The following is a 23,785-nucleotide window of genomic DNA, read 5'->3' as shown; positions in this document are numbered from 1 at the left end:
TTGTCAAACTTCATGAACTGCAGTAAAGCTTCTTTAGCACTCGTCCAATACACTGGAGATCAAACTTCACCTCGCTGGCTAAGGGTACTAGATCATCTGCCATAGAAAGCAACTCCCTAGCACCAGCAGTTATTCTGATGACAAAGTTTGCAACAGCACCCTCCCTCCCCCAGCAACACCTGTCTGTTCATTCAGGGGCAAAGGGGTCCACCCAAAGCCAACACTGAATGCATGGCAGACTTCCACTGAACTCAGAGCGCATGCATAAAAGGCTCAAATGCCAACCTATTTGGCCTGCTGGTTTCATACCACATTTGGCGATGCAGCAAGGAATTGCCGCTCACCATGCGTATTCCCAAACTGTGTGCGCAGGCCAGTGTAGGCAGCCCAATCCATAACGATCCTGAACAGCAACCTTGTCAAACATCTTTCGTTGAACATTTCAAACAACTCGAGCAGGAGGCTCTATGTATCTAAACACAACTTGAAGATTCAATTCCTTGTCAACACATGAGTAGAGGTCAGCATCATCCCTGCATCCTTAACACCAGCTCAGATCTCTTCAACCTAACTTGTGCTATGCACAGCTAACATGTTGCACATCAGCATACGTGGGGTAGCTGACCTCTGGGTCTACCTTAGGCTGGACCTAAACTTTACGTCGACATTTCGTATTGCCAAAACTGATGAACCCGTGCTTGGTTTGAACTCTCTCAGGCATATTTGTTTATCTCCCGACATCTTCAAATCGTCTCATGAAAAGGTCTGACCGGTCGTCCTATATTTGTGGTGACAATGTCAGCAAAGCACTTTGAAATACTGCTAAGCAGCCTGTGACATGACGATGTGATTACCATAGACAAAAGAAAAAAGTCAGATCGCACTGCTGCAATATAAAACATTTTTGAGAAATTCATTTTCAATTCTCAGCAATTATACTGTGTAAAAGGCAAAATTACAGTGGATAAAATGTTCTGAGAAAGAAAAGACTAACATACATAGGAACGGACCAGAAAGAACAAACAAGAAATTCCCCAAGAGTTTTTTGCTGATAAAAGTAGGCCAGTTGGGTCATCAGCATTATATGGATTCTCTGAGAATACAGCACTGGTTTCATTTGTTCCTAAGAGAAACAAGGCAGTAATTCATGTGTCTTCCATGCATCATTCCATTGAAAATGATACCATAAAAAATAAGCCAGAAATTATTTGTTACTAAAATGCAACAAAATCTGGAGTAGATTTGCTCGACACGAAATGTGCCAATTATCTGTCAAACATACGTACGAGGTGCTGGCTGATGGCAGTCTTTTACACACTTGTAAACATCAGTTGCGTGAACAGGTTTGTTCTATATTTGTGCTGCAGAGGATACTCCATGCTAACTCATCTCAAATTCATCAGAAAGTCTGGCCATGGAGGTGACAGAGCGACATCTAAGAAGATGCCTGGAAATTCAAAATTTACCTAGAAATATCAAGGAAATGATCTACAAAGTTCTGGGAGACACTCAGCAATCAAGCGAAGGAATACCAAGTGATAGAATGGACAAAAGGAAGACGTGTATGAAGTGCCCTGCATCCAAGAAGAGGAAAATGGCATATGAGAGCATCAAATGTGGTCACCCAGTTTGCCTGGAATGCAGCAGGAAGATGTGTTTCGACTATGCAAAAGAGCAGTGATTTAATATTTCAGTTCAGTTTATTACTATCTTTTTTTTTACATTTTCGCAAACATTTTATTTATATTTATGAATATATTTTCTGGTACAACAGTCTTGAAAATCATATGAAATCTGACAGTGAATGACTGCACGTACTTGTGATATTTAATGTTTATTTTATATAGTTTAAGCAACAAAGTGTTTATATGGGCTGAAAAGTATTAAATTTTATTATAACACAAATTAAGTGACTATCTATTTGATTTCTGTCAACTTATGTGGAGTTCTGTGAGATAAAATATTAGGTGGTCTGAGAGACTGCATGTTTCTAGTTACGTACATTTCGGAGATGTTTCGGGTAAGGGTTAAAAATAAAAATATTAAGCATGGTATAAACCACACTTGTGCCGATCTCCTGCAGCTCTTTAATTTATACAAGTCAAATGATAAAATGTACAAACTTGACTTCCTTACATGTGAATGGGATCAAAAAGTTTTGCATTTACCCACATGTCACTGTAGCTCTATGGAATTAAATTGGGAAAAAGGATAAGGCTGTGTGTGTGTGTGTGTGTGTGTGTGTGTGTGTGTGTGTGTGTGTGTGTGTGGGTGGGGGGTGGGGGGTGGGGGGGAGAGATAGAAAGAAAGATAACGTTCACTGAATCACTTGTGCATGAGGCAATGAACAGTATCCCAGCTGTATCATGGACACAGTCTGTGCAGCATGCTGAAAAGCTTCAGAAAGAATAATTTGATAGGGGAGTGGTGATGGATATAAGCCTTGAACCTATCATCATAAATATATGAGGTTTGCCTGGAAAATATGTATAAAAGTTGAATAATGTCTTTATGTTACAGGTTGCAGTCACCGTCAGGTGGGACTACTGCTGTAATCAATCCCATCAATGCTCAGTCAGAGTCGGAGCACTCAGCGTGAAGGTGGGAGTGTGCGGCAGCTTGTTGACAGTTACCCTTTTCACCTGCCGTCGGCATGGAGCTCTCTCTGATTGAAGAACAGCGTGTCAACATCAAGTTTCTTGCAAAGCTAGGCAAGAATGGCAGTGAGATTTTTGAGTGTTTGAAACAGGTTTACGAAGACAATTCTCTGAAGGAACCAACCGTGAACAAGTGGTTAAAAAGGTTCCGGGATGGCCGAGAAGAAGTGAACGATGACCCTCGCCCAGGATGCCCGTTGACAAGAGTTCCGATGCAATTGTTGAACGAATTTGGGCTTGTGTTCTTAAAGACCGTAGATTGACAGTCAGAATGATTGATGACGAGCTGTCAATCCCCAAAACAATCGTTCACGAAATCCTGACACAAAAACTTGAAATGAAGAAATTGTGAGCGAAAATTGTACCGAAGCTCTCGACGCCAGAACAGAAAGCAAAGAGGGTTGAGTGCTGTGAGGATTGGTTGGAAGCAGAGGAACAAGGGGACTTTCTCAACCGAGTCATCACTGGAGAAGAGTCCTGGTTTTACGAATTCGATGTGGAGCTCAAATCTCAAAGCAAGGAATGGAAACTAGCAGGAGAACCGAGAACAAAAATGTCGTGAAAATCAGGGTCCAATGTGAAGACAATGTTGAGTGTTTTCTTTGATTCTAGGGGCATTGTTCACAAGGAATTTGTCCCTCCCAGCTAGAGTGTGAAATGAAATTTTTACGTTGAAGTTCTGACACGTCTCAGAGCTCATGAGGCCCGAGTTCGACCGGAGTTGGCAACAGGGGGCAGGTGGATCCTTCAACAGGACAATGCGCCCGCTTCCACATCGCTTGTTGTGCGCGAGTTTTCGGCCCGAAGCTCAATCACCGTGACAGACCACATGCCTTACTCACCCAATTTAGGCCCGTGTGACTTCTTCATGTTCCCGAAATGCAAAATGGTGCTTGAGGGGTGGCACTTGGGAGATGTGGAAGCCATCAAGGCGGAAATGACACGGCAACTGAACAACATCACAACTGAAAACTTTCAGCAATGGTACCAAAGTGGAAACGGCGTTGGCAGAAGTGTATCACGTCTCAGGGCGAGTACTTTGAAGGAGACCATATTGTAATGTCTGAATAATTGTAAAATAAAGTTATTATTCAACTTTTATACGTATTTTACGGACAAATCTCGTACAATCAGGTTTTCAGAAGCAGATTCAAATAGAAGTGACTGTGGTATTGCGATGTACACTTTGGGACAAAGTAATAATATTTTTTGGTTTTAAAGACTTGTGGTTTAAAAAATGTGTTTGTCAACATATCAGTTGTTGTTGTTTTGTTGTTGTCTTCAGTCCTGAGACTGGTTTGATGCAGCTCTCCATGCTACTCTATCCTGTGCAAGCTTCTTCATCTCCCAGTACCTACTGCAACCTACATCCTTCTGAATCTGCTTGGTGTATTCATCTCTTGGTCTCCCTCTACGATTTTTACCCTCCACACTGCCATCCAAACTAAATTGGTGATCCCTTGATGCCTCAGAACATGTCCTACCAACCAATCCCTTCTTCTAGTCAAATTGTGCCACAAACTTCTCCTCTCCCCAATCCTATTCAATACTTCCTCATTAGTTATGCGATCTACCCATCTAATCTTCAGAATTCTTCTGTAGCACCACATTTCGAAAGCTTCTATTCTCTACTTGTCCAAACTATTTATCGTCCATGTTCCACTTCCATACATGACTACACTCCATACAAATACCTTCAGAAAAGACTTCCTGACACTTAAATCTATACTCAATGTTAACAAATTTCTCTTCTTCAGAAACGCTTTCCTTGCCATTGCCAATTTATATTTTATATCCTCTCTGTTTCGACCATCATCAGTTATTTTGCTCCCCAAATAGCAAATCTCCTTTACTACTTTAAGTCTCTCATTTCCTAATCTAATTCCCTTAGCATCACCCGACTTAATTCAACTACATTCCATTATCCTCGTTTTGCTTTTCTTGATGTTCATCTCATATACTCCTCTCGAGACACTGTCCATTCCATTCAGCTGCTCTTCCAAGTCCATTGCTGTCTCTGACAGAATTACAATGTCATCGGCGAACCTCAAAGTTTTTATTTCTTCTCCATGAATTTTAATACCTACTCCGAATTTTTCTTTTGTTTCCTTTACTGCTTGCTCAATATACAGATTGAGTAACATCGGTGAGAGGCTACAACCCTGTCTCACTCCCTTCCCAACTACTGCTTCCCTTTCATGTCCCTCGCCTCTTATAACTGCCATCTGGTTTCTGTACAAATTGTAAATAGCCTTTCGCTCCCTGTATTTTACCACTGCCACCTTTAGAATTTGAAAGAGAGTATTCCACTACTAGTTTTTCCCTTCGTCTGTAAAGAATTCGTGTTAGTATTTTGCAGCTGTGGCTTATTAAACTGATAGTTCGGTAATTTTCACATCTGTCAACGCTTTCTTTGGGATTAGAATTATTATATTCTTCTTGAAGTCTGAGGGTATTTCGCCTGTTTCATACGTCTTGCTCACCAGATGGTAGAGTTTTGTCAGGAATGACTCTTCCAAGGCCGTCAGTAGTTCCAATGGAATGTTGTCTACTCCGGGGGCCTTGTACATAATAATGAGACCTTCCTAGCCTCTTTGATTAGGACATTGTATCCTTTGAATTATGCAGGCTATAATGTTCAACATATTGCCAATGGAGAAGTTAAGCTTCACACACTATGTTGTATGCTCTAATAACACGTGAGAATGTCAAAAGTCCGATATTTCCACATGTAAACCCCAGCCATTTTCAAGGCACGAATTGGAAAAGGCCCTAAAATGACAGTATCTGTTACTTGTCAAGATATCGATCATTTTTGATGTTATCAGTCATCATTCCCTGGAGTTATTTGCAGGTGATGGTTAATTTTTTGCTTATTCGATGCATTATGAATGTGGTCTCTCACTGTAATGTCGAACAAGTTAGTTTACACTCATAACGCCCGTTAACCGCGAAAAATAAGAGAACTTACAGACCATTTTTACAATAGTCTTTTCTATCACTAATTCTTTTTTATGCACAGTGATTACATTAACTACAGACAAAAACATTAACACACACACACACACACACACACACACACACACACACACACACACACACATTACACACAATTTTAAAAATTCTGATGAGTAGAAGCAGTTGTCAAGCAAATATCATGATTTCAGTTTTTGCTTGGAGTTAATTTTGTTACATATTAAATTTTTAATTATAATACAGTTCAAATAGCAATAAATGATAATTATTGCAAGCATTTTCAATGATCTTGTCATTAGACAATTGTCATGTTGAGAAAAATGGTACTTCACGTCTTCACAAAGCTGTCACCTGTTCTCACCTCCCAATGTCACGCGGAGGAAATCTGTGGAGCAGTGGGGGTAATTAATATTTTTCTCGTGACAATTGATCGAAATTAGTTTTAATATTTCCTATTTCCCTCATAGATTTGAACAGATAATATGATGTACTGTAGGCAAATGAGGCTGACTTTCACCTGCAGCAGTGCAGTTCGGCAACATGGACTTTGTTTGCCTGCTCTCTGCTGGCGCGCATGTGCAACTCTCATCCCTTCGCTGCTCCATTCGCTTCTCCGCCTCTACCTATGGAAGCAATGTCTTACGTGACATGAGCTATGGTTTTGAGATAGAAATTACAATTCATCCTAAGTTTCTGTCTTCATTTGCAATCTTATGAAATCATATAAAATCTGTTTGAAACTTGCTATATATTATGTTTTGTGCCTGCTCATCCTACAAAAATACGAAAAAACTGAGGGGAATTTGGAAAAGTAGGAAATATGTAAGCATTCACAGAAACTTTTCATCAACGTCTGAGGTAAGCTCAGATTGCAATGAGGTACATATTACAGTTGTATGGAAGAAGTAAGATTAGAGTCTAATATCCTATTGGCGACAAGGTCTTTAACAACTTGCCCTATATCATATTGAAGGAGGGTGGGGAAGGAAATTGCTTATGCCCTTTCAAAGGAACCATCCCAGAATTCGTCTTTATCAACTTAAAGATGCCATGATAACTTAAATGTGGATCGATAGGTAGGGACTTGAGCCACTGCCCTGCTGAGTATGCATCCCGTGTGTTACCACTCCGATACCTCACTCAGACTTACTAGAAGACAGGAAACCAGATACTCTCCTTGCAAAAGACCTATAGGTCTCTCTCAGTCTCAGTCATGGGAACAGTTGTCATTCTGAAGGCATCAGAACATAAGTGCAACAAGCAAATAAATATAAGGAAACAAATCAGACAAAGAGTACGTCCGTAAACAGCTTGCTTGAAAGTGTAAGGCAGGAAAAAGTTGGAAAGGTGGAATGTACATACCATTTTCTGATTTGAAATGTTTTCCAGCAATAAGCTTCTGACTCTCTTCAAAATATTTATTGGGATGATTAACACCACTGTCAATGGGTGCACTGTGAGTGATTTCGAAATACTTGGCACATGCAATTTGAAAGTGACCACGAGATACATAATCTGCCATTTCTTGAATACCTGCAAAAGGATAAACATTAGTACTAAAATATTCCAGATGATGACAGCTATTATTTAAACATATAATAACTCTCCAGACACTTTTTACCTGCTGCAGGTATTCCATAACTTAGGAGTAGCTGTTTGAGGGATGATAAATCATTATGTTTAAAAGGGCAGCCATGAGTGTCACCAGGTCCAACTGATGACATTATGATTTTGGCACAGCTGTAAGGTGTGTAGTTCACCCTTTTCCCTTCTTTTCCATAATTGTGGCGTATGTTGTAGGCATACTGTTTGTCAAACTGCAATAACCAAATCGCGGAGTCAAAGAACTGAAAAATTGCATCAACTAGGTAACAAGTGTACAGTTACTGTGACATACCTTATCTGCATCCATTGCTTTTACAAATTCTTCTCTCCAGAATTTCATAGCATTTTCCAGAGATAAACCAATACCTTTTAAGAAAAGACCATACTGCATACGGCCACCATATTTCAAATGATGAGCTTCTCGCAACTTCTCATGAATGCGACGCATGCATAATGGAAATGATGATCGCGACAACTAAAATGAATAAGGAAGAAACTTAAAAAAAATACATAAAGTAAAATAAAATTTAAGACCCAATCACATGTATTATAACAAGTGGATACTTCATAATTTAACAAGAAATGGAAAGGGGGAGAACTTAAGAATGTTAGTTTCATTACTGTCACTGCTTCAGAAACTGTTATTGTTTGCGAGGCATGCAACAGGAGTATAACTCAGTATTTCTGACTACATGTCAGTTTGTTTATCAGTAGTTATATAAATAGGGAAAATTCCTTGGGGAACAGATGAACACGGAAAATAAGACACTAATTTAAGGACATAAATGTTCAACATTTTTATAAATGGTGGTTAGGCAGAGCACATTGGTTTCATTTTTGAAACATAAATACACCAAATGTTTTGACTCAAGTAACTAGTCCAAAATGTGTTTACCCTAGTCCACGTCCTGAAGCATTATTCCATAAACAGCTCAACTCGGAGCAAAGACTGTCAGCTAGCCTCAAATGTAAGGATAAACTTCTATATTTTACAAATACGTAAATGTAATACAGGTTGTGTACGTGATTTAAAATCCACAACCAGTGTCATTCGTTCCACAAACACCTTGAGTAATAAAGCATCAGGCTATGAAATGTGTCAATTCAGTCACAAGTGAAGACAATGGCACATTCACAGTTAGTGGCAAGAAAATGGAGTACTGTTGGATTAAAATGGGACAACGAATGAATACAAGAAAGGGCAGCATGAATAATCTTGTTCATTTTCCTTATGAGCGCCTTGTCCAAAAGTTGCACATGTGCGATGGAGTTGCTTCCAGAGCAATGATGGGACTGTGTCCAGACATGTCACCATTTGTGCATGTGAAAGGTCACTAGTGCTGTTGCTGAGTATTATTATTGACGGTAGCACAAACCAAAGTTGGTAGCGACAGATCCTCCACTGTGTTTCAATTGAACAGTCATCAAAAATTCTTGTTTTTAGCAAATTCAAGGGCAGCAACTGCAGGTTTCCCTTTTGTACTTAACTGGAATCCTGATTCCCTGTTTGTTAGGTTATCTGTTGTGCGAATACATGTTGTCTCTTATCACGCAGACCCAAAAATATGAAATTGAGAATACAGTCTCTCTCTTCTTGTCTTGTCTTGTCTTGTCCTGCAGATTTATCTGGTTAGCTCAGATGTATACAATGGCGGTTTTGCAGTACACAATGTTTCTAGCAATGCACACCATTCTACATACCAAGGACACACATATAATCTTTTCAAAAGCCAATAATAAAAGAAGCATCTAAAATTTCAACCAATGTCCAAATACATCAACGGTAAGTAAAGACACACAATTAAAAAATTATATATACACACAATATATTTCGTGTTCCTGTAACCCTCCTGGCCCCAATCTTCGTTAGCCATTGTCCTTACCCATATAAACCCTTCTCTGTTCCCATTCCAGCACTACACAGCCCTGTATTCCACCAACGCACCCAAAGTTTTTTTACTGCTCTCCTTTTCGCTAACCTGCTCTCTGTCAAACCCCCCTACTCGACCTAACAACCGTACCCTCTATCCATCTCATCCCTGTATGATTCCACAGGCAGTACTTCATCGTCCTCCACTCCTACCCTACTATCCCACCCCTTCTCTGCCCCAGCCTCCTCCTTACCCCCACTATGGCCTCAGTAGCCAGAGACGGCAGTTTTGTGTGTGTGTGTGTGTGTGTGTGTGTGTGTGTGTGTGTGTGTGTGTGTGTTGTATTTGCATGAATATGTATGTGTATGATGTGTATCTCTGACGAAGGCTTTGTTGGCCGAAAGCTCACTCTCTGTCAGTCTTTTTGTTATGCCTATCTGTGACTCAGCATCTCCACTGTAACATGAGTAGCAACTATCCTTTCCATAATATTATTACAATAAACAATTGAGACAATTAGATGAACACAGCCCATAATGTGAAACAATTTCTCACATTTTTCAATCAAATCTCCTATAACACATTTTTGAATGGTACCTGAATATTTCTTATAAATAACGTATTTCATACAAATATTTTTTCCCCTTTAATGCAGTCAATCCACATTTCAATGCCATTTGCTTTATTACCTCTCAATAAAAAAATCTGAAAATGAAGAATATTGTCTTCTCTTTTCCTCATTTAATCAAATCTTTATTATGGCATAAAAAGCCCCACAGAATCAAAGAGTGTTCCTACGTTCTTGCCCAGTTTCTTACTAGCTGTTCTTGGACAGTTTCTAAGCATAAGAAATACATTACTAGCAAAAATGCTTCAGCTTTTAAACTCACATCGTACCATATTCAGAATCAAAAGTGAATATGCTTACATACCCCCTCTTCTGAGACAGTTTTTGAAATTTTACATGCTACTTAATAATTTAATTTTTTGTTTCTTCTTCTGACAGAAGAATATAGTTACTACTTTGTCCAACTGTTTCACTAGATTAGAATAGATATATTGTTTGTTCCAGTGAGTAACAGTAAAGAAATCCTCAAGGGAGTATACCAGAAAAAAATACATAATACTTATTCAGAAAATAACTCATTGTAACATCTTCAAACACGTTCTCAGTAGAGTTTCATTACTGTTAAAAATATTTACATACTTCTAAGTTAGTTAAAAAATGCTTCTCAAACTAACCTTATCCAAATCCTCTACTTGGATATCATCACCATCTTTCTTTGCCAAATACTCTTCTCCTGTGTAACTATGATGAAGGCCACGCAGTAATGGATATATACGTTCATCTTGTTCCACAACAGCCAAATGTCGAAATGTGAGCTGTGAATTTTATTTTTACATATCAGCTCTGAAATATTCTCTCTTTCTCTCTCTCAAAAACACACTCACACACACACACACACACACACACACACACACACACACACACTGGAAGTTTTATTGTACAGAATAATACACTATTTCCAATAAACACAAGTATTTTTATCAAAATAAGTGGTGATCTAAGTCTCAAAATGAAGTTTGTAACGTAGGAGAAAGGCACTGGGAGAACTGCTTGGATTATGAGTTGTGGCTTTGTAAGTGAAGGCACTGCCCATGTTACATAAGGGTCCCTGCTCAAGTTCTGGCCTACAAGGTTCCAGATCAAGGCCTGGCCTTAGGCACAATTCCTATCGGTCAGTGGTATAATCTGCTCTTAAGAGGTTTTAATTTGATTTTATTTACATGCATGGATGTTATGGCACTTGCGTCAACCTTCTCTCTATTTTCATTCATTTCTTCTTCCTCTTCTTCTTCTGGCCTCTCAACCTGCTCTTGCCTCATTTTTTATTTATTTGTGAGGACTTATTTACAACTGAAGCCAGTTTATAACTTTAGACATTACATAAAGAGATGATGACTGAAGAAATGAGTACTATTAAGAAAAGCTTGTGAAACTCAAATAATTTTATTGAAAAATGTATGAACTCCTCTAGCTATGTCTTCTTGAAAACCTGTTCAATGCATCCACCCAGCACATTCTTTTCCGACCCTGTCATTTGTAGATCCCGTACTGCCAGAAGCAAGCCACTTGTTCAGTCAGCCATGTCATATATCAAGTTGATGTACTGCCTGTCTACCTCTGATTGGGTTCTTCGGTCAATGTTTGTTTACGGATCTTTCTAATGTTTCATTAGCCACTTGTGTCACCACCTGTATATGATTTTTCTGACACATTGCCAACACGAGTGGCACAAATGTTGGCCAAAGAACTTCAGAAAGATGCCAACAGGCAGTAAGTCAAAAAAGAAACCACAAAAGCCTCAACTATTTTGTATGTACCAAGTTTATTGCAGCCACTGCAATCAGACTATGGCTAAGGGCACATTTTATCACCCGGTGGTAGTACATGCTGTTCAGCACAACATGTTCAACTTTAAAGGCTGCTTTACATACCATGTCACCTCTGTCATCCTCCATCACTCCCACATTCCTCATCACCACGATCTATGGACAGTGCTAGTGGGAACCGCACCTCCAACACAGCCCTCAGCATCACAGTCCCCATCTCCCGTTTAGTTAAGAGCTGCCAATCCCCCCTCCAGAATGTGGGCATGATGTACGACTAGTTGGTGTCGCAGTGTGAAATGATTGAGAAGTGTCACCAAAACAGTACTTCTGGTTTGTCATTTGGTACACGAATCGAGTGAATACCATTCCTGTATGGCTTCACATTTTGTGTGAAGTATACGGGTGTGAATAAGTGTGTATGTAAGGCGAATGTCACAAAAAGTTATAAATTAGCCATTTCATATACCTTTCTTGACTTTCTGGAAATAATGGGAATTGATTTGATATAGTTTCTTTTGTTTTATTTCGTATGTCCTGAAGGCATTTCAGTTTTTATTGCTGGGATATTCATTGTTGATGTTACATTCCAATAAAATTACTTTGTGATCGACAGTTCAGCAAGTCAACTGGTAAGGGCCATTGTATTTATTTCTCAAAAACCACATGCTGTCTGTTTTGTAGGCATGTGCAGTGTCTTGTGAAGCAAGGCAGACTTCATGCCAGTAACACAGGCACCCCCCCCCCCTCCCCCTCCCACTGCAATCTGTCAATCACAAGGTAATTTTAATTAGAGTATAGTAGTCTTTAAGCTTTGAATATGTTTTTTGTCCCTGCATGATATTTTTTAGTGAGTCACTGTGGATCTAATAGCTTTCCATTCTACTGGAGAAATCCGAAAAGCTAAAACTTAAAAAAATATGGAAAACAATTTCACAGGAGCTAGTTTTCAATAATGAAATGTTTATATTTCCTACAACAACACAGTAGCAGTATTGCAGGTAATTGATTATCCACTGTTCAATTTATGCTCCTTGCTCTTCATTTTCCATTACCAATACAGTAATTTGCCCTGTGAATATCAATAAACAGAAATATGTTTGCAGATAAAAGATTTGCAGTCTGTAAATTGAATGTACAACTACAGATATAGCTCACAAAATGCAAATCAATTTTTTCCCATTAACAGATCACTACCAGAGGTGAAGGAAGTGGTAATTGAACCCAAGTTGTGTGGATTTGCAGTCTGGCATTAAACCACTTAATCACCAAGGAAAACCACACACAGCATTAAATACTTGTGAGATGCAGTGTTTTATGCACTAAATAAAACGTTTAAATATTTGTAGGGCAATTATTGCCATCATATGGCAACTGATTGGTAGTAAAAAATGCCTTTTTATTAACCATTCTTGTGCTAGTAACATACAAATTGTATAATGACACACTGATTAGTCTTGGAAAAATAGTGTAAACAATGAAATGTTATTTGTTGGATATTACTAATGGCATATCAATTCACAAAAAGCTTACGTCACACAGATCTAAATAATATGTCAGTTTCTGCAAGCAGTCTTTACGATCCCCATCCTCAAGGTTAACTTTAACTGTCCATTTATCAGAAATATTAGTCACTTGAAGCCACCTTCACTACAATTTTTACAGCTAATAGCGGAACAATCTGCAACTGCTCTATATTGTCCATGGAAATTACATAATCCATTTCAGCACGGACCTGAAAAATACTCATTTGCTATAAATGCAAATATAATAGGCATAGCAATGAAATGGGCGATTTTCTAACCACAACCACTGATACACAGCGATATAAAATAAATACAACGTGAATTTACAATGCCTGTAGTTTGAAATGCACATAATTTGAAAATGAAATCATGAAGGTGGTGACCATTTTCCTTCACAAGCATTTCAATTTGGTTCACACTGAAGATCTGATATTCTGAATTACCCCGAATGAAGTAATCACATGCTGAAAGAACAGGGGATCTTGCGGGCCAGGAAATGCCCCTGTTCTCGGAGATGAGATGACCAGAAAAAATGTTCTGTAGTGCATTATAATGGAATGTTTCAAGATATGTCTTGTGGCCCCACTTCATGGAAGAATGTGTTTGTAGTTACTGGAGGATCGACAAGCTGTTGCACTAGGGAATGGTTCAATATGTGGACACTATGTTCTGTATTCACAGTAACAGTACTGTTGCGATCATAAAAAAAGGACCCTATGATTCCAAATGATGATACACCAAACCAACAATCAGTTCCTGATTGTGAAGTGGTGTTTCTCGAAGCATTTCAGGATTTTCACATGACCAGTATATCTAAAGTTTTGCTTGTTAACAAAGTCTGACACACAAAAATTGGCCTCATTGCTCATGATCAGATAGTCACACAGGCCAGCGTTGTCACTGATGAGTTACAACAACTGCCGGCAACAGAGTAATCTCTCTGGGAGGTTGTCTGCATTCAGTTTTTACACTATCTGAATTTTGCAAGGGTAGTATTGCAGTTCCTTGTGCAATATTTGCCATACAACAGAATTTCATATGTCGAGTTGCTGCGCGTGACTGGGACTTTGGCTACAGGCTTGTTCCACTCTTGCAACATTCTCTGGGGGGCGGGGGGTCACATTTGTTGCACTTCCACCCCTCTTTCCCACAATATCAACCGATTCCTCGAAGTTCTGTACACACTCCTTGCCAGCATGTGCCCATGGGGCTGGGGCCAGACGTGAGAGATTCTAATGAGTCTGAAATACATGCTTCGCAGCCATGTAGCTGTTGTTTCAGTGAAACATTTTCAAAGCAAAAGTGTGTTGTTCACCGGTCCATGATGCCATCTCAACCGAACATCAATATCACGATCAATGGCAAAGGCTTGTTGTCCACATGCACCATTTGTGTTTTCTGATTCTTAAGGTAACATTCCATTTCAGGGATTGATATATCTTCCATTTCAACCTGTTACATGCAAATTCTTCATCAAAATATGAAACCACAAAATTATTCAACAAATGCTACTTCATAGCGAATGCTTCTTTGCTGATGAACCATTTTATCAGAGATAATAATGCTATGAGGAGGATAGTTGCTACTCACCATATAGCTGAGATGCTGAGTCACAGATAGGCAAGACAAAAAGACTGACACAAAGTAAGCTTTCAGCCAACAAGGGCTTTGTCAAAAATAGACGACACACACACACACACACACACACACACACACACACACACACACACACACTGGCTTTAGCTGCCAGAGACTGGTTTGTGTGTGTGTGTGTGTGTGTGTGTGTGTGTGTGTGTGTGTGTGTGTGTTTGCCAATGGCCTTGTAGACCAAAAGTTTTTTTGGTGACAAGTTTTCTTGTCGTGCCTATCTGTGACTCAGCATCTCTGCTATATGGTGAGTAGCAACTATCCTCTTCATAATATTGTTATATTCTATCTTGGATTTTCCATTGTTTGATTTTATCAGAGATAGTTTGAAATAGCCTTATTTTTGGCACACCATCTGGTAAACCACAATTTCGAAAGATAGTGCACATAAGCATGTGTCGCAAAATAAAAAGTGTATGAAAGCAACAATGCATCAGTGTGCTTGAAGCTCTGGTGTCAAGCCAACTGGAGCAGCTGAATGGTCTGTGCAATACGCACACTGCGTAATGCAACATAGTACTTGGCCGTGGAACCTAGCATCTCAGTACAAAGAAACATGTACATCTGTCTGAAGCTAGTATGACACAATCATGTTAACATGGCAGTTTTAGGGTGAGGGTGCTCTGAACTGTGATTGTATAAAATACCGGTAGAGATCAGACTTGAACTATGTTGTTTTGGACACTGTCAATAACAGCAGGCAATTGTGCGGTAGCTATTACTGAATGCTTTGTGTTGTGAGTTGCTCATTGTTTTCTTTTCTTATTTTGACATGAGTGAAGAGACTAGTCTTGGCCCATCATCGAGACTGATTATGACCCTTACAACACAAGAAGGGATCCAGTGTCTATAACTCAGTTCTGCTTTCTTGGAAGAACAGAACACAGGTTTCTTGGAAGAACAGAACACAGGTGTACTGGCTGTTCTGCAAGAGGAAGGTGGTACTTGTTTCTCCACACTCCTCATTTTTGCAATGAAAAGCCTAGTTTGTTTATGCTCGCGGCCAAATGTCAGTTTATAGTGCCCACACTCTGCACTGTAACAACCAAAAATCAAAACCTACCAATGTATTTTAACCATGCCAAAAGTCTTCCCATAAGTGTGAATAAAGTTATTTTTGATTCTACTTCTATGCTAAGTACCTTGTTGGTTCTATATGTACCACTGTCAAGTATGGGTTGCATAGGTACAAAAGCCCATGAAAGGTCAAAATCAATATTCTCAGATTTTGTAAAGAATAACAAAGTCGAGAAGCACCTTGAATCAAAGAAGCACTCTGTTCACTGGAAAAAATGCAGTAGTTTCTTGACAGAAATAATCATTTGTTACAACAACAACAATTATTTAAATGTGAATTTTGCCAAAAATAGATGCATTTTCAGATCACAACATATTATTTACATTTATTAGATCTCCCATCAATTAAAATTTAGTCCACAAAAATTGGTGTGACAATGTAACAATAACTGCTGTAGATTCAAAACTTAGTTGGTCAATGACAGGACTGCAATTAACTTAAGGCACAGTCAACATCCTGGTAGAAATATGACATCCTGAGCTCTCGGCCTATCAGCATGGATATCACCACTACCCATTCTCTCCCGATATATGTCTCTATGAATCCTTATTAATTCCTGCCCTCTACCTTGCCCTGTGCCTATTCCGTATTGAACATTGAGACGCTTGAAGCTTAGAAACCAACTAAATCGCAAAAGCCTACTTTAAAAGTTACATGAACCAGCAGTGAGGCATCTAGGAGTATGCTACAAGCCCCTACTATCAGTCCCACAGGCAGAAAGCAATTGCTGACAGATGTGAAAATTACCAAACTATCAGTTTAATAAGCCGTGGTTACTAAATACTAACATGAACTTTTTACAGAAGGATGGAAAAACTGGTAGAAGCTAACCTTGGGGGTGATCAGGTTGGATTCTGGAGAAATGAAGGAACACACAAGGCAATACTGACTATATGACTTATCTTAGAAGATAGGTTAAGGAAAGGTAAACCTATGTATTAGCATCTGTAGACTTAGAAAAAGTTTTTGATAATGTTGACTGGAATACTCTCTTTGAAATTCTTAAGGTAGCAGGGAGTGAAAGACTGTCTACAACTTGTACAGAAACCAGATGGCAGTTTAAGAGTCAAGGGGCATGGAAGGGAAGCTATGGTTGAGAAGGCAGTAAGACAGGGTTGTAGCCAATCCCTGATGTTATTCAATACGTACATTGAACAAGCAGTAAAGAAACCAAAGTAAAATTTGGAATTGGAATTAAAGTTCGGGGAGAGGAAATAAAAACTTTGAGGTTTGTCAATGCAACTGTAATTCTGTCAATAACAGCGCAAAGGACTTGGAAGAGCAATTGAACGGGATGGACATTGTCTTAAAAGGAGGACATAAGATGAACATCCACAAAAGCAAAACATGGTTAATGGAATGTAGTCAAATTAAATCAGGTGATGCTAAGGGAATCAGATTACTGATTAAGAAATGAAACACTTAAAGAGGTACATGAATTGTGCGATTCAGGCAGCAAAATAACGGATGGTGGTCAAAGCACAGAGGATATAAAATGCAGACTGGCGATGGCAAGGAAAGCGTTTCTGAAGAAGAGAAATTTGTTAACATTAATATAGATTTAAGTGTTCGGAAGTCTTTTCTGAAGATATCTGTCTGGAGTGTAGTCATGCATGGAGATGAAACAACAATGACAAATAGTTTAGACAAAAAGAGAATTGAAGCTTTTGAATGTGGTGTCACAGAAGAACATTGACAATTAGATGGGTAGATCACGTAACTAATGAGATGGTACTGAACAGAATTGAGGAGACAAGAAATTTGTGGCACATCTCGACCAAAAGAAGGGATTGGTTGACAGGACACATTCAGAGACACAAATGGATCACCAATTTAGCATCTGAGGGAAGTGTGGGGGGTAAAAATCGTAGAGTGAGACCCAGGAACAAATACAGTAAGCAGATTCAGAATGATGTTGGTTGCAATACTTATTCTGAGACGAAGATGACTTGCACAGGATACGATAGTACGGAGAGCTCTCCATGCTACTCTATCCTGTGCAAGCTTCTTCATCTCCACATACCTACTGCAACCTACATCCTCCTGAATTTGCTTAGTGTATTCATCTCTTGGACTCCCTATATAATTTTTACCCTCCACGCTGCCCTCCAATAGTAAATTCGTGATCTCTTGATGCCTCAGAACATGTCCTACCAACCGATCCATTCTTCTAGACAAGTTGTGCCACAAATTTCTCTTCTCCCCAATACTATTCAATACCTCCACATTAGTTACGTAATCTACCCATCTAATCTTCAGCATTTTTCTGTTGCCCCACATTTCGAAAGCTTCTATTCTCTTCTTGTCTAAACTATTTATCGTCCATGTTTCACTTCCATACATAGATACACTCTTACTTTCAGAAACGCCTTCCTGACACTTAATACTCGAGGTTAACAAATTCCTCTTCTTGAGAAACACTTTCCTTGCCATAGACAGTCTACATTTTATATCCTCCCTACTTCGACCATCATCAGTTATTTTGCTCCCCAAATAGCAAAACTCCTTTACTACTTTAAGTGTCTCATTTCTTAATCTAATTCCCTCAGCACCACCTGACTTAATTCAACTACATTCCATTATCCTTGTTTTGCTTTTGTTGATGGTCATCTTATATCCTCCTTTCAAGACCACGCCCATTCTGTTCAGCTACTCTTCCAGGTCTGTCCTCTGACAGAATTACAATGCAATTGGTGAACCTCAGTTTTTATTTCTTCTCCATGGATTTCAATTCCTACTCCAATTTTTTCTTTTGTTTCCTTTACTGCTTGCTCAATATACAGATTGAATAATATCTGGGATAGGCTACAACCCTATTTCATTCCCTTCCTAACCACTGCTTCCCTCTCATGTCCCCTGACTTATAACTGCCATCTGGTTTCTGTACAAATTGTAAATAGCCTTTCGCTCCCTGTATTTGACCCCTGCCAACTTCAGAATTTGAAAGAGAGTATTCCAGTTAACATTGTCAAAAGCTTTCTCTATGTCTACAAATGCTAGAAACATAGATTTGCCTTTCCTTAATCTATCGTTTAAGATAAGTCGTAGGGTCATATTGCCTCATGCGTCCCAACATTTCTACAGAATCCAAATTGATCTTCCCCGAGATTGGCTTTTACCAGTTTTTCCATTCGGCTGTAAAGAATTCGTGTTAGTATTTTGCAGATGTGACTTATTAAACTGATTTTTATATTTTCTCCTTTCATCAATTAAATTCCATATTTCTTCTGTTACCCAAGGAGTTCTACTAGACCTCGCCTTTTTACCTACTTGATCCTCTGCTGCCTTCACTACTTCATCCCTCAGAGCTACCCATTCTTCTTCTACTGTACTTCTTTCCCCCATTTGTGTCAATTGTTCCCTTATGCTCTCCCTGAAACTCTGTACAACCTCTGGTTCTTTCAGTTTATCCAGGTCCCATCTACTTAAATTCCCACCTTTTTGCAGTTTTTATCTACAGTTCATAACCAATAGATTGTAGTCAGTGTCCACATCTGCCCCTGGAAATGTCTTACAATTTAAAACCTGGTTCCTAAATCTCTGTCTTACCATTATGTAATCTATCTGATACCTTCTAGTATCTCCAGGATTCTTCCATGTATACAACCTTCTTTCATGATTCTTGAACCTAGTGTTAGCTATGATTAAGTTATGCTCTGTGCAAAACTCTACCAGGCGGCTTCCTCTTTTTTCCTTAGCCCCAATCCATATTCACCTACTATGTTCACCTACTACGTTTCCTTCTCTCGAATTCCAGTCACTGATTACTATTAAATTTTCATTTCCCTTCACTACCTGAATAATTTCTTTTATCTCACCATACATTTCTTAAATTTCTTCATCATCTGCAGAGCTAGTTGACATATAAACTTGTACTACTGTAGTAGGTGTAGGCTTTGTGTCTATCTTGGCCACAATAATGCATTCACTATGCTGTTTGTAGTAGCTTACCCGCACTCCAATTTTTTAATTCATTATTAAACCTACTCCTGCATTACCCCTATTTGATTTTGTATTCATAACCCTGTATTTACCTGACCGAAAGTCTTGTTCCTCCTGCCACTAAACTTCACTAATTCCCACGATATCTAACTTTAACCTATCGATTTCCCTTTTTAAATTTTCTAACCTACCTGCCTGATTAAGGGATCTGACAGTCCACCCTCCGATCCATAGAACACCAGTTTTCTTTCTCCTGATAATGACATCCTCTTGAGTAGTCCCCACCCGGAGATTCGAATGGGGGACTATTTCACCTGCGGAAAATTTTACCCAACAGGACGCCATCATCATTTAATCATACAGTAAAGCTGCATGACCTCGGGAAAAAATTACAGCTGTAGTTTCACCTTGCTTTCAGCCGTTCGCAGTACCAGCACAGGTAGGCTGTTTTGGTTAGTGTTACATGGCCAGATCAGTCAATCATCCATTCTGTTGCCCCTGCAACTACTGAAAAGGCTGCTGTCCCTTTTCAGGAACAACTCGTTTGTCTGGCCTCTCAACAGATACCCCTCCATTGTGGTTGCGCCTACGCTATGGCTGTCTGTATCGCTGAGGCACATAAGAATCTCCACCAACAGCAAGGTCCATGGTTCATGGGCCATTTTAAATTATGACCAGTGTATGGGGAATAGCTGATATGCTCATTCATTTGGAATAATGTTCCATACAAAATACCAGATAGGTGTAGGTCCTCTACCAGCACACAATACCACAATATGGACCTCCACAATACTGTCATACTCCACTTCACGAAAGATCATCGATGAAATTATTATATTATACATCTACATCACTACACTGCAATTCAGAATTAAGTGCCTGGCAGAGGATTCATCGAGCCACCTTTACCTTACTTCTCTACTTTTCCACTCTTCAAGAGAGAGCAGGAAAAACGAATTCTTAAATCTTTCTGTGCAAGCTCTGATTTCTCTTATTTTATCACAATGATCCTTTCTCCCTTTGCAGGTGGGTGCCAACAAAATATTTTCACACACTGAGGAGAAAATTGGTGATTGAAATTTCTTGAGAAGGCTCTGTTGCAGTGAAAAACACCGTTGTTTTAATGACTACCACCCCAATTTGTCCATCACATCCGTGGCACTCTTTCCCCTATTTCGCATTAACACAAAATGAGCTACCCTTCTTTGAACTTCTTCGATGTCCTCCATCTATCCTACCTCATGCGGATCCCACATCACATAGCAATATTCCAGAAGAGAGTGGACAAGTGTAGTGTAAGCAGTCTCTTCAGTAGACCTGTTTTCTAAGTGCTCTGGTTCGCTTTCCCCACAACAATCCAAATTAAGTTATTTGTGATTGTATTTAGTTGAGTTTACAGCCTTTAGATTTGTGCAATTTATTGTGTAACTGATATTTAGCGAATTGTTTTTAGTGTTCATGTGGATAACTTCAAACTTTTCATGATTTAGATTTAACTGCCACGTTTTGCATCATACGGATATCTTGTCTACATCATTTTGCAATTCAAAACATTAGATGACAGTAAATAACAGCATCAACTGCAATCTAAGAGGACTGCTCCGATTGTCTCCTAAATCATTTACATACATCAGGAACAACAGCATTCCATAGGTATGCAATTTAATTAGAAGCCGCTTGTGAGGAATGGTGTCAAAAGCCTTCTGGAAGTCTATGAATAGGAAATCAATTTGAAGTGCCCTATCAATAGCCCTCATTACTGTGTGAGAATAAAGAGCTTGGTGTGTTTGACAAGAATGCTATTTTCTGAATCTGTTGGCTATCTGCCAATAAATCATATTATTTGAGGTGATTCGTAATGTTCAAGCACAGCATATATTCCAAAATCCTACAGCAAATTGGTGTTAGTAATATGGGACTGTAATTCAGCAAATTATTCCCATTTCCTTTCCTGGGCACTGGTGTGGCTTGTTCAACTTTCCACTCTCTGGGTAGGGATCTCTCTACAAGTGAGTGATTTTATATGACTGCTAAGTATCAAGCTATTGTATCAACATACTCTGAAAGGAACCTGACGGGTCCGGAAGACTTGCCTTTCTTAAGTATTTTAAATTGCTTCACCACACGGAAGTATATCTACTTCTAAGTACCCATATTGGCAGTTGTTCTTTATTTGAATTCTAAAAGTATTTACTTCATCTTCTTTTGTGAAGGCATTTCAGAAATCTGAGTTTAGTAACAATGCCAACAATAACATAACCATTGTTATCACACAGTAAAGGTATTGACCGTGTCTTGCCAGTGGTGTACTTGACACATGACCAGAATCACTTTTGAGTTTTCTGCCAGATTTCAAAACAGAGTTTTGTTGTGGTAACTATTAAATACATCTCGCATTGAAGTTCATACTAAATTTCGAGCTCCTGTAAAACTTTGGTAATCTTGGGGAGTTTGCATTCTTTCAAAATTGGCATGCTTTTTTCATTGCTTCTACAATAGTGTTCTGAGCTGTTTAGTGTGACATGGGATATAAGAACAATCTCTTAATAATTTAATTGGTACATATCTCTCAACTGTTGTCGATACTATTTCTCTGAATTTAAACCACACCTGGTCTACACTTACACAGTCAGACAGGAAGGCATGGAGACGGTTTCTATACAGTTCTCTCACCGTAAGCTTTTTAATAACTGACCATTTTTAACCAAAGATGATATATGGGATGAAATTATATGGAACAATAATTAATTTGCGCCTGTGCTTAGCTGTTCCACTAAAAATAGGCCCCAAACAGTGCAGAAATAACACAAAGTATGCAGAAAAGACCAAGAGATAAATGTAATACTTGCTTTTGATTCTTGCATGTCTTATATTCATTAATTTGATCTTTGGTTGGAAGAATCAATACTTACTGTTAAAGCATGTGATAGGTTCGCCCGGAATACTGACATGAGAACAGATATCAAATCTGAACTTGGTATATATGCAAAACCAGAGGACAAATAGACTTTTCGGTTACGAACTAGATCCAGTACCTCAATGAAAGGCACTTTGTAGAAATCAACAATATCAATTGTTGACGGTGAAATTGATGTGGAAGAACAGCAAAGATGTTCTTTTAACTCGTCTTTCTCAGTTTTGTGGATCTGGAACCAAATCAATCAAAGATTCAAAATTACAGTGTGAGACAAATGAATAATAATTGTATTAAAAGAAAAATTCACTTGAGAAAACTAAAGAGTTTCAAAGAGAATGAACAACAGGTCAGTACCAACTTTCTGGTAGTGATATTCTAGTACAACCTACAGACATCTTTAAAAGTATATCACTAGTTTTTCCTTTCAGAGCAACTGGTTTCTACCTCAATTAGGAATGGACAGGTTGGTGAAGGTTAGAAAGATGCAACAGGTTACTCACCCCCCAGTAGAGGCACCCACTTGTTGTAAAGACAAGGGGAAAGATAGCTGAAGGGGAAATGTCAGAGAGTGTAGACTAAAGATACTATATTGTTATGCACAGCATCTCCCCTTCTTTGTTTAACCTTGTCATCACAATAGGTAGGTGTCCCTCTTACACTGGAGTCTGAGTGACCTGCAGTTTCTCACATACATGTAGGGCCACCACTGTCGATGGCTGCTTGGGCCCAACAGTGGGCTGCACCTGTGTCTGATTAGAACAGCATCCTGGAGTGTGTGGCAAGAGTGAAGAGGAGGTACAGGAGGGGGGAGAGGGAGGGATGACAGGGCAGGGATGCAGGAAGATGTTGTGCTGCTATGGGAGTGAGCATGGACGTGCTGGGGACAAGATGCAGAGTTAAAATGTTGTGCTGAGGGAGGGCAAAGGGAAGAGGGGAGGGGTGTGACGTTGAAAAAGGGAAAAGACTAACTGGGGCATTGTTGAAATACAAGGTGCAAAGTGCTGGAGTGGGAACAGGGAAAGGGGTGGGGCAGAGGGGGAGTTATTAGAATGAAGGGTATTTTGTAGGGAGAGTGCCCACTTGCGCCCCTCAGAAAAGATGGTGTTGGTGCGAAGGATCCAGATGGCGCAGCCTGTGCAGCACACACTTAGGTGAAGCACATCGTGTTGGGAAAA

General features: G+C 39.2%; 1 protein-coding gene across 1 annotated transcript in view; it reads right to left on the bottom strand.

Annotated features, from left to right (window-relative positions):
- LOC126335481 (DNA primase large subunit) overlaps window positions 1–23,785 on the bottom strand; it is a 73,538-nt gene that overhangs the window by 4,799 nt on the left and 44,954 nt on the right. Inside the window, exons 5-9 of the mRNA XM_049998800.1 lie at window positions 22,606–22,839; window positions 10,352–10,492; window positions 7,531–7,713; window positions 7,255–7,450; window positions 6,996–7,166 (exon numbers count right to left, since the gene is read on the bottom strand). Coding sequence (XP_049854757.1) covers window positions 6,996–7,166; window positions 7,255–7,450; window positions 7,531–7,713; window positions 10,352–10,492; window positions 22,606–22,839 — 925 coding nt within the window. The remainder of the gene's footprint in view (window positions 1–6,995; window positions 7,167–7,254; window positions 7,451–7,530; window positions 7,714–10,351; window positions 10,493–22,605; window positions 22,840–23,785) is intronic.

This window comes from Schistocerca gregaria, chromosome 2 (genome assembly GCF_023897955.1).
Source record: "Schistocerca gregaria isolate iqSchGreg1 chromosome 2, iqSchGreg1.2, whole genome shotgun sequence".
NCBI lineage: Eukaryota > Metazoa > Arthropoda > Insecta > Orthoptera > Acrididae > Schistocerca > Schistocerca gregaria.
The sequence above is the reverse complement of the archived record's forward strand: the minus strand, read 5'-3'. Positions and strand labels throughout refer to the sequence as shown.